At 37.7% G+C, this 12,768-nt stretch overlaps 1 protein-coding gene across 1 annotated transcript in view; it reads left to right on the forward strand.

Annotated features, from left to right (window-relative positions):
* LOC144082192 (protocadherin-1-like) overlaps positions 1-10,693 on the forward strand; it is a 133,586-nt gene extending 122,893 nt beyond the window's left edge. Inside the window, exon 5 of the mRNA XM_077609140.1 lies at positions 8,420-10,693. Coding sequence (XP_077465266.1) covers positions 8,420-8,853 — 434 coding nt within the window. The 3' untranslated portion in view covers positions 8,854-10,693. The remainder of the gene's footprint in view (positions 1-8,419) is intronic.
* Positions 10,694-12,768: the final 2,075 nt, after the last annotated feature.

Here is a 12,768-nt window from a genome sequence, read left to right on the forward strand (position 1 = left end):
TCATTTCGTATGATAAAGGAGTGGTACCAGATCCACCGAACTGTTAGCTATTCCGAACCTGGAAATCAGAGGCACCTGCGCATAACTCGTAATTGACGCATCCAATCAATGTCGTTAACATTTACATTTACTCATGCCGCGGAAGTAAACACACGTGACGCAAACTGCATCATATCATTGGCTGGGCACAGTGTTAGTCATAGCTTTATATGTGATTAGCGTTTCTTGTTGTTTGTCAGTGACAGGCTGCCACTCTCTTGAGTTGCGTTGTAAAATAGCAAAGAAAAAAAGTGTATTGTGTTTACTTTTTTTAAAATTCAGGTTGGGTTTTATTTTGTGCGCTGCATATGTTTGCTGTGCTCGGAGAACACGAGAGTAGTGCGCAATTGAGGACGCACCCAGCTTAGAGGGAACATTGCTGGCGACCATTCTTGGGTGTAGTCTCCTCTTCATTTGAAGTCAACTATGATAGGGTCCAGTAAATCCCCGCAACCCTGAAGAGGGTGCACGGTACAGATGAATGAATTAACAAATGTTCTACTTTTTGGGATTGGAGATTTCTCACCATCAATAGCAGCCAATGCGTATTTAAAAAAAAATCAATGTGTGTAGATAATCAGACACCTTTTGGATCAAATAAAAACACAATAAAGAAAAACAACCATTTTCCTAATCTTAATGTTTATTTTGTTAATTTTACAAATTTTGACCAAAAAAATAACATTTTAGTTTTTCCCCAAAATTAACTTATTTTGAACTAAACCTTAACTGTTTGCTTTTTGGGGTATTGGCCATCCATCACCGACAACTAGAGCCACTGTTCATTAACAACATTAACATTCAAACAAACACAACAAGTTTGCTATTTTTTTTAAAATAAGAATTGATGAGTTTTGTGCCAGAAGTTGGCTAAAAAGTTTCTGTCCGGAAGTTTCATATGAAGTTAGCTAACTCGCCCTGTGAGGACTTCCCTCAGGAAAACTTTAAAACTTTGAAAGAATTTAACGGGATCGCTTCCAGGAAAAATGTCTTCATGTTCTTATATTTTTTCTATGTGTTTTTGATGTGCAAGCGTGTCTGTTATTGTTGTGTGTGTGGAAGGAGGAGGGGGGTGTGCGTTTGTGTGATTGTGTGCTTACAAAGGAAGTTTCGAGGGAAAAACGTACTCATTATTTATCTCTTTCCTCATTCCTCACTTTTTTTGTCTGTGTGTTCTACTTTTCTCCAAGCGGGAATGCGTCCGTAATTTGTAGGTCATTTTGCAGCCCCGTTTAGCTCACGTATTGCCATTGACACCGCTAAACGTCTCCTGTGGGATTGGAGTCATGATTTGAAGTGGAATGGTGACGTCAATGATTGAATAAATTATCTTTTTAGGTTCTTTAAAAATATTATATATATATATATATATATATATATATATATATATATATATATATATATATATATATATATATATATATATATATATATATATATATATATATTGGATTGGATAACTTTATTCATCCCGTATTCGGGAAATTTTGTAGTCACAGTAGCAAGAGGGTGAGGATGCAGGAATAGGAAAGGCATTTTAGACATAAATAGATAGGTAAAAGTAAGTATATATATATATATAAAAAGAACCACATTTTTACAGAGGATGTGTCGTGACAGTCAAAGAGGAAAATTGATATAGAAAACATCCGTTGGGAGGAACTGGCAAGGGCTGGAAGCGATTGTTAAATGTTTTAATTGAATTTGACGTCAACTTCCATCATTGACAGCAAACACCCACAATTCTAAGTAATTTTGAAAAAAAAGCAAAACAGATATTCTCATTTCTATAGTTCAAAATCATAGAAAAATGATTATCTTTTCGATAAAAAATGGTAATCATGATTCAGTATAGTATATTATTAATAATAATAATAATAATAACAACAATAATAACAATTTCAGTTTGTGTATTCTTTCCATACATCACTTTTCATACCCCTTTTCTATTTTTACTTCTTTTCCTTCCTCCAAATTTTTCAAGATGGCGTCAGCGTCCCATTAACAAGCCCCCCAGTCCCTGCAGCCTTCTTCCCGTGCCCTCTCCCCAGTGCATTCTGGAAACTTTTTGCGCCGCAGGCGCCGGCTCAGCAAATTTATTCACTTTTGGCAGATAATTGAATTTTCCCGTCATAGTCGAACCGGACCACAGGGATGACAAGCGCTCATGCAATCTTCCTCCTCCTCCTCCTCCTCCTCCTTGTTCTTCTTCTATTAATAATCGCCTCGATGTTGCCGTCATCCCGCCGCTAATTCTGTTCTGCGTTAGATGTGAGTCGAGTTACTTTGCCGTTGATGTTATTTACGTTCAGGCGGGCCTATGCGTCCTGACGGGCGATGGGGGCAGGGTCACCTATTTCCAGCAAGAGGGTCACTTCCGGTTTTGATGTGCTTTTAACACTGGCGAACACAAACAGCGCTTTTATTCGATGACAATGACAGGCAATGCGCGTACTCACACGTATGGCTCGACGCAAAATGACGACAGACCAACGTGTCCTTTAGACAATGAATAAGCAATGGATTTTCATTCAGGTTACCTCCCGCTCCCTGAGAAAAATTCACATTCCATCCCAAGCCTGAGTCATAATCACAATATCATAATAACAATCAATTTCAAACAAAGGTCCAACCCAACACAAATCTCATAACCTTTCGTCCTGATTTTGTTACAACAGGCAATCTGCCTTGTCCTTTGGAATGGATAAAAGGAAAACCAAACCAGCATATTTATTGCCTACCTTAGATGAATGAAAGTTTAAAAAATAACACATTTTAATAAGAACTAGCACAAATAAAAGGACAATACAACATACAAACTATATATTTTATTAGCATTTTTTACACGCTTACATATGAAGTAGTACAACCATAATTTCCCACTTATTAAATTTTCCACAAGAACAAGGATATTTCAATACATTGGTCCAGTTAAACCAACATGGAGTTTCATGTGTTCTTCTCTCTTTATGCCTTCACTTGCTCCACCGTTTGCCATGTTGTTGTGTTATGTCTCTGAGTCCAGTCCACTCATCTGCTAGTAACCAGAAATGAAATTTTCGTTCCTTTGACACAAGTCAAGATAGTGTTGGTCAAAGAAAATTAGATACTGAAATGGACGCTGCGATCCTGTAGGTTATTTAACACAGGTAAAAATCACATTGTTTAATGTGTTCCCAATTGCGCCCGTTTTTCTTATTCCAGTATAGTACTGTCCTAATCACGGAATAAATAAAATCTACTGGAGTCCCACAGGAATCCTGTGACCTGGGGGATTTCCCTAAGTATAGTGTTATCTCTACTGACAAAGTTAATTTATTGCAGAAATGGTTTCATAACTTAGACTTGGAAGTAGAGATTTACAATGAAATGTGGTAATTTGTTGCAACCGTTCTAAGGTCCCGATACTACCTACCCCCGAAACAATGTTGTGTGATATATGTGCAAAACAAGAAAAAAGAAAACATAGATAAGAAAATTATTCATTATTCATTAAAATTAATATTACATGAAAATGGATTTTCCATTGGGATGGGGGTGAGTGTGTAGGAAGAGGCAAAAGTTAGCCATCTGAACCAACATGCATACACGTCTTTTGAGACAAATTTTCCCAATGAGGCCAGTCAGAACCTGAATATTTGGTATGTAGAGACACTCGTAGTAGTACCATCCTCTGGTATGTATCAGAGTTATTATTTAACGAAAAAAAAATACTTTTCCTCATGTTTTTAATTATAATATAATATAAAAATGTAATCATTATCCTGTAAAAAAACAATAATTTTGATTATGATTATCACGCAAATAGATTGTCTACCTTGGTACTTCTACTTATGACATTAATTGATTCATACTTTTTCGTAAGTACGTAGAGGCATATTTTACATTAAAATAGCATAATCCATTATGCAATCTTTAATACTACCCGCTATAAAACCTTTTAAATTGATGGTATAACAATTTTGTATGAAATATCTATACAAATCTGTGTACGTTTGCAAAGAAAAGAGCAAACATATAAGAAATCTATAATCCCATCAGAATAAAGCCACAACATTGAACCAAACAGAAATGGGCTCTGACTGTAAAGAGTTGTAAACTTGACTATGTAGCATGGGTGTTGCTAAAGTCAAAATGTATTTAGTGAGTATGCCTTGCATACTAGCTGCAGAAAGTTGGCAAGTGTTGTAGCAGTTCCTTACTATATTTATCTGCTAAACCCCAAGTGTTGTAGCAGTTCCTTACTATATTTATCTGCTAAACCCCTTTTGATGTTTCGTAACTTGGACAGATTATCACATCTTGCAACACTAATTTACCTATGAAAGTGTTTTTGTTACTTGAAAATTGTGTACGTTGAAGAATCACTGTACATGCAGTAATACCGTGAGATGCGAGCTTAATGCTTTCGGGTAACTAAATACATATTAATCCATTCCCACCCTCTGAAAAACACCCAAAACTGGATTATTACAAAGGAAAAACATTTCATTTGTTCAATTTCACCACCTACTCACAATGTAAGAAATAACTATCAAGTGGTTATGATCTTCAATACTAAAATGTGACATTACACATTAAAGACTCGGTCACGCTGTCTCCAGTAAAAAAAAGGCAACCTGTATGGCCCGGTGCTCGTAGATATCTTTACACAAGGAAGATGCAGCGAGAAAGACAGACCGATGCTATTCTCAGAAGCAGTCTCTCGGATACTCGGACGCCACATTGGGAACACTCTCGTATGCTCGTAATTCAAATTTGTCTCAGATGTAAAGGCAAAAAAATTGCTCTGAATTTTTCCTGTATCTCAAATTTCTCGTATGTTGGGACACTAGTATGTCAAGGTATTACTGTATATGTGTATAAAATAATAAATATCATAGATAATGAACAATAACTATCACATTTTCAAAACACATTACCATGTCTTAAACATAAAAGTCATAAAAAAACATAATCCCATTATAGAGAGTAAGAGTGACCGTGAAGATTAGGCATTTTGAAGACAAGGTCAGAGAGAGCATACTTTAGTAGTTTGGGCATTTTCCGAGGAGATATCGGGAGTAACTATACTGGTGCAAAGATGTTGAGGGTGGAACTTTCAGGGAAGAGGGCTTGAGGTCGACTGAGGAGAAGATACATGGATGTAGTGAGGGAGGACATGAAAGTGGCTGGTGTAGGGGAAGATGATTCAACGGACAAGGTGAAATGGAAAAAGTTGATTTGCTGTGCCGAAACCTGACAGGATGAGCTCAAAATGTACAAGTACTATCTTTATCTCTCTGAATTGCTTGCATTTTTTAAAAACTTTTAATATATTTTTACAGTGCATTTATGTACTTCATATTCATCAAAATTGAGTGCTGGACGTCCTTCCATTGGCCCCTCCCAATCTAAATGGGTTGAAATGGGTTGGACTTCAAGGACAGCCAACGAGTTTTATGAATGCTCTGTAAGGGTAAAATAAAAAAAAAGAGTCCAATACACTTCAAGAAAATATACTTGGCACATTTTGGAAGTCAGCTTGGAATATGAATTCTAAGTAAAGAAAAGCCTCGTTGCCCTGCTGCTTTAAAGACTTCTCTCTCACACACACACACAGACACAGACACACACCGGCAGCGGTCAAATATTTATGCGCCGGAGAAGCTGCAGCCGCGTTATTGTACTTGAAGTGGCTTCGGGCGCCTTCTGTCCGATTCTTTCGCAAATGTTGAAATACAAAACGCTACAAAACCAAAACGGCAAGCAAGCACACGCACCCGCAAAGCCTCCATTTCATGCTGCCCGTCACGGACGGATTTACACCTTGTCGTTCTGCGCGTATGGCAGATGGCACAATAGCCAGGGACTGAAGGAATTTCTCGGCCATACAGGCAGTTCAGAAAGCAGATTGGCTGAGGAAAGGATTTTTTTAAGATGGTTGACCATGTCAGGCCAACTACGTAATTCAAATGTTTTGCAAAAAGAAAAAAACACTAATTCAAATTGGCACAATACGAACGCCAATTTATAATGCTTTGCAATACAAAACCAGAATGCACATTTCCAAAACGCATGAATGCAAAAAATAGCAACAGCAACAGGTAGATAGTTGTAATCCTAATGCCTACTCCGTGGAATTTAGTCCACTTTTGGATCGTCCATTTCCTTTTGGGTTGTGGCTTTTTGCATTCATGCTTTTCTTCTTTTGCATAGCGTTCTGAATTGTTCTTTGTCCTGTGGCAATTTAAATTCATGTTGTTGGCAATTGGAGTTCATGTTGTGCGTCATTGGGGTTCATATTGTGCGTCATTCAGGTTTGTGTTGTGCGTCATTGGGGTTCATATTGTGCATCATTCAGGTTTGTGTTGTGGCAATTGACGTTTGTCTTTTCAAAATTGGGGTTCTTGTTGTGACAGTTGAGGTTCATGTTGTTGAAAATGTGTTTGCTTATTTGCATTTGTGCTTTGGACATTTTGCATTTGTTCTTTTCTTTTGCAAAGCATTTTGAATTGCCATTCGATCGTGGCAATTTGCATTCATGTTGTGGCCAATTGCGATTCATGTTCTGGCAATTGGGGTTTGTGTTTTGGCAATTAAGGTTCATATTGTTGCAATTGGGCTTCGTGTTGTGGCTATTTGTGTTTTGTCTAATTGGCATCTGTGATTTTTTTGCAAAGCTTTTTGAATTGGCATTTGTCATGTGGCAATCTGCATTTGGGTTTTGGCCAATTGGGGTTAGTGTTGTGGCAATTAGGGTTCATGTATTGGCAATTAAGGTTCATGTTTTGGCAATTAAGGTTCATATTTTTACAATTGGTCTTTGTGTCGGGGCTATTTGTTCTTCCAATTTGAATTTGTGCTTTTCTGTTACAAAGCATTTGGATGATGCTTTTCAAGTTTCTCTGCCACAATAATTTATGCTTAAAAAAATAGTGAAAATATGTGAATCGAGAATCTTACAATTTCAACTTGATACCAATAGGAACCTATTAAAGTGATATGCTGAATGTGCCAATGAGGACAGTTTCTTTGGTGCAGAAGTATCAATTGCATGTAACATTCATTCATGTTCCAATTCATTCATTTATAGTTCTACAAAACAAACATTCATTTTGGTCAATCAACTGTGACGTGGATGTTCTTGCCACTCAACTGTGACGCGGAATATTACCTTAATAGGGCTGTAGTACGTATAGGCCTTTCGTGTTTGGTAAAAAAACGTTTGGTCCATAATCAGAATATTATTGAAAAACATTGTGAATATGTTAGTGGTAAATGCAAATGTGTGAATTTAATTTACTAATGGATTTGAATGGAATGAGTAGAAATAAAAATAATAATAATAATGTGTGATAGAAAATGTGTTAATGGGATTTGATGGCAGGTATTTTTGTAATAAAAATGGTCAAATTTTGGATCAAAGATATTTGAAATATATATCTGAGGTTATTTAATTTTGTCTCCTTGGATTGGAACGAACTTGTTCTCTCCTTCGTCCTTGTCTTCCCTGAATCATTTAATTAATTGCAGGCTAATTTAATTCCTGCAAAAGTAATAAGTTGTTTAAGTCACAATAAAGAGTGACAAGACATACTTCTAATCTGACCCTAGTTTAATTAGCCCGGCGACATTCGCCGGAAGTGGCGACCGGGGGCTTTTGGTGCTGAAGGACAGGTATATGTATATGTAGAAATGTGTGTATATGTGTGTGTATATATGTATATATATGTGTGTGTGTATATATGTGTGTGTGTATATATATGTGTGTGTAGGTGCACTAAAAAGTCTTACATTTTCTCCGAGATAGACAGGGCGCCTTATAATGCGGAGCGCCGTGTGTAAGCTCTTAAGTCATAGGCGGAGAGGCAACAAGACCGTGCAAGCTACACACAATACGGACCCCAGAACTGTGAGGCCGACACGCTAACTAGTACTTTTCCATCAGGCGGCCTCATTTTTTGTATTTTTCAAGTTTAAAATAGTGTTGAAAATTGAAACGCATAAAAGAGATCATGACACTTTTTACACCTTTTCCCCAATTCTACAAAGAGTCAACAAGTTCTATGTTTAATCAACACTCAAAAGTGTTTTCAATTAACCATGGCAGCCAGGATTGGCCCATAGCAAAAGTCAGTTTCATCTTGTCTATTTTCAGATTTTTTTTATGTGTACTGAAACTCCTTGATGCTTTCCATCTCTGGCGCCTCCTGGAGATTACCCACTGGGGTGACTTTTTTTTTTGATAAACGATTGCAGAGATTACAGTTTTAATCTCCTGATCCCACCCTGCAATGCTTGTTTTTTTATGAACTTAATTTTTTTTTCATCTTGTTTTTGTCGTTGTTACCACGGCAATCAAAGTAATTCCATGCATCGTTTGTGTCCCCCCGTTCAGATTTGCGGCCCCTCCCAGACGTGGCAATGACAGGCAACTGCACGCACGAGTGCACCGAGTTCGGCCACTCGGACTCGTGCTGGATGCCCGGCCGGCCATCGCCTGAACACAAAGGGCCCCAGGGCGCCGCCGCCAAGCTGTCTACCTTTGTGCCTTATCAGGAGAGCACCAACGCCCGGGATGCGTCGGCCTTGGCCAATGGCAGCCCCAAGCCCATCCCCGGCGAGGAGCGCGGTCCGGGCGCGAGCGGGGTCAGGGTAACCAACATGCGCTTCACGACGCCCTACAGCAGTGCCTACCCCATGGGGGCCTCTGGTCAGACCCCTGCCAAAGACTGTGGCTTGGAAGAGATCCCCCTCAGCCAGACGGTGGAGTTCCATTCGGCCACCACATCTGCAGGGCACCACGCCTCCAAGAGGGAGATCTACCTGTGAGCCTCACCCTCTCTCGATCCCCATTGACCTTGCTGATCTAATGAAACACATACATTGGCACCCATATGATTCCTGGACACTTACCTGTGCCACCCAAACATCTCACCACCTCTCTAACCATCTCACCAATCCCTTTACCAATCTTACCACCATTTTATTTGAAACTTCACTTACCTCCCCCAATAATAAAATGTACTGACCCTAAACACCTCCATACTGCCAGCCCTAACCACCTCACCAGGCATTGAAACACCAACACCTGCCTGCAGAATTACACACCTTACGCTTCAACCCAAACAGCTTAGCACCACCCTTAAACACCTCATTATCCCTAAACAGATATACATCTCCACTTTCTCACCTCCCACAAACAATCTCACTGATCACAAATATCCTAAATGTTTTTCTTCCTTACTAAATAACTCCATTCTTGTCCCTGAACACCTCACTGGCTGTTTGAACAGTGAATTCTAGCGCTAATCACTTCCCTCATTACTAAACTCTTCACTCCCACGCAGAAACACCCTAGTCAACTGCTGTTCCACACCCTAAACACCTAACTCTCCTATTAAATATTTCTCTTCATTCACTGAAGACCTGACTAACACATAAAAAAAAAAATCTGGACTCTGCGTGGAACGCTTTACTTCCTTAATTAACATCTCAATTCTTGTCCCAAAACACCTCATTGTCCTTCCAAACAAGTAAACTCCAGCCCACGTGTAAAATCTAGCCCTAAATACATAAAAAGCACCCTTCTTAAAAAAATAAATTCCATCTTAGACTACACCAGGAAAACCCTTTTTTGTCCCTTAACACCTTACGACCCTTCTAAAGACATCCCTGTGCCCCTAAACACCTTACCACCCCATCCTAAAATCTGAACACTGCCCTGAACACCTTACTTGCCTACTAAACAATTAAATCCCAGCTCTTAACACATTACTGCAAACATCTTCCTGCTCCAAACACCTCACCTGTGCCTGGTTGTGATGCACGACAGCCCCCTTTCCCTCCACCTTTACGCCCACTGCTTTAGACTCTGCCCACCTGGCTTCTTGCCAGCCAATCAGCTGTAAATGAGGAAATGGAAGGAATGTAAACAACACGTCGCGTGGTCTCATCTTTTTTCCCCCACCTGGTTGACTTAGTTGTAAATCCTTACGCAGTATTTAATGTGAAACTAACTAGCCTGACTTTGGGATTTGTTTTCACCTGGAAGTTTACAGATCAAAAAGTCAACACCCTGGCCTTTTTTTTCTTTTTTGGTCCCGTTTCCACTCGACAGATGTACACATGTAAATATGGCGAAGCTCACTTGACGTCTCGTCACTTACTGATGAGTTTTGCATGTATAGAAGCGGCCAGGAAATTTGAGTTTTGTCCATTTTTGCTTTTTTGAACATCACTTTGCGCTGGTTCCAGGAGAAACTGTGTGTGATTGATCCTTGGGCCCAAAATGCAAGTCAAGTGTTAAATTATCGTCTTGAGAGCTGAAGGTGACAATTTGACTTATTGAAGCTAGACCTTCACGATTTTCTGATTGTCATTATTGTCTTGATTACATTTTTTTCATATACCAGTCTATGGAAGCCATAAAATGCTTTATAGACCACTCTCTTTAAATGCCTGGCTGCCATTGATTGCAGTAGACGTTCAATCCATTTTGACTGGGAGGAATTCAAAATGGCGGCGCAGAAACATTAGCATTTACAATGAGGCCAGAAGCCCATTCATGACATTGTTTTTTTGTTTTAAAATTTTATTCATTTGCTGGCATTGGTGCTCTTTCCATCATTTGTATTTTTTTCCATTATAGTGAATAAAACATAAAAAAACAGTTTTTTTTTCTTGTTGTCAGAATTGAGGTCGTGTTAGAACAGTGATGACTATCATGTAAAAAGTGATAATTATCACAAAAAGGCAAACAGGTTAAAATATAATTATGTAAAAAAGAATAACCGTTACATATAATTGTGATTTATGTAAAAACATGCTAAATATTCTGTTTTTACATATATATGTATTGGATAACAATACCATAGTAAATTAATGTGTTTTCATTATAGTACAGTATGAAATTGTGAAATTGTCACAAAAATTTAAAAATCATTTAAAAACAAAAAAATATTAATAATATTTATTTTTGAATTTGTTATATTTCTTTATTTACTTTACTTTTAATATTGTATTTTTTCCACAATAATAGCATATAAAAATGTGATCGTTAACATATACATGACAGCTGGCTGTATTTTTTTGCTTGTGGTTGTGGCAGTGATACGCTTCCCTAATTTAATAATGTGAGTTTATAATTTTTATTTTACCTTTCCAGAAGACCGATTCAGCCATACGTTTTTTTTTCTATACTCCAGTTCTTTTCCTTTACTGGAAGGAATGAGCTCCCATTTTCAATCATTTTTGTGGCATATTTGCTGCATTTGGATAGTCAGGAATGAGGTGGTGCTTGCCAAGTGGTCACCATGTTTTGCTGTGTGAGGTAAAGATGGCGAGCAGAAGTCATGCTCGCTTTTTGCCACCAATTAACCTCGCCGGCCTCTCAACTTTTAGTGTGCATGGTCGCTTCATTTGAAAAAGTCCATAGGATGCTGTCTCATTTTCTGAGTCTTAATTTAAGACTTTTTGACCCTGGAAACCAAAGAAAAATAAGTTTAACTGCCCAACACTTTTATTTATCAGCTCGCCAAAACAAAAAATCCACTAACGGCAATTCATTTGAAACAGTGGGTGGCGGTGAATGAACAAATGTTGCAATTGGATTGGAAGACAAACTCACTGGTGAGCTAAATTTTGGGCACAGATGAACATTTCAAAACTTCAAAAAGCTTAAATATTTTTCTTTTCTGCTCTCTTCCAGCTGTTAACGCAAATTCACTATGAACATTTATTCATCACTTATTTCAAATGGATTGAACGTCTGTCTATTAGAGAGAAAATTTGGCACCAGTTGAACATTAGTTTGTTGTTTTGTTGCCAAACCTCAAAAAGAAACAAGCCCAAATTCAGCTCTTATCTGACCGCTAACACAAATTGCTCTGAACATTTGTTCTATCGCTCCCAGACCTTGTTTCAAATGGATTGGAGATCTATTAAAGACAAACTCAGTGGCGAACTAAAATTTGGCAGCGGAAAAAAAAGTTTGTATCTGTTTTATCGCCAACATCCAAACAAGAAGTAGCCAAAAAAGATTCCTTCAGCTCTCATCCGATCACTAACAATGACTCTCTAACGTTGCTGTTTGAGCTCCTTCCTCCCGTATTACATTATCGCCACAGCGTGCCTTGTGGCAAGAATTCAACAAAACGGGAAAAAGCAGGTCAGAAAAATGTGACAAAACACAAGAATTTGTACAACTGAATTTTAAGCGTTATTGTTCAATGAATGGTTATAATATTTCTCACAATTTTACACTTTGTTTTTTTAATTGTACATTATATTACTGAGCATGATACAAGCAGATTTATAAATATGAAAAGGTTTTATTTTCGTTTTTTGCTCTGTGTAATTGTTTTTTGTTGTATTATGTCGGAATGATTCAAGTTCTAAAAGTTATTTTCTGGTGAAAACAAGAAAAGTGCAAATTAAGGACACTCAAAATCAATTAAAGTTTAGTCAGTTAATTGTATAATATATATAAAAAAAATACTTTTTTCATATTTTTGAAAAACGAGACATGTTGACTAAAAAAATGTGAAATTTCCCATAGCAAACAACGTAAATTATTACTACCATTTTTTTACAATGCTTTGCTTCCGTTCGAAAAATCATAAATAAATTCTTACTACCTTAAATGTTATTAAAAAAAAATCACAATTTAAATCTACAGGTAATCTTTTTTTACACTTTTATAAAGCTCTCATGTTTTGGCCAATTTAAAGAAAACAAAACTTTATT

The sequence above is a fragment of the Stigmatopora argus genome, chromosome 9, assembly GCF_051989625.1.
Source record: "Stigmatopora argus isolate UIUO_Sarg chromosome 9, RoL_Sarg_1.0, whole genome shotgun sequence".
Taxonomy (NCBI): Eukaryota; Metazoa; Chordata; class Actinopteri; order Syngnathiformes; family Syngnathidae; genus Stigmatopora; species Stigmatopora argus.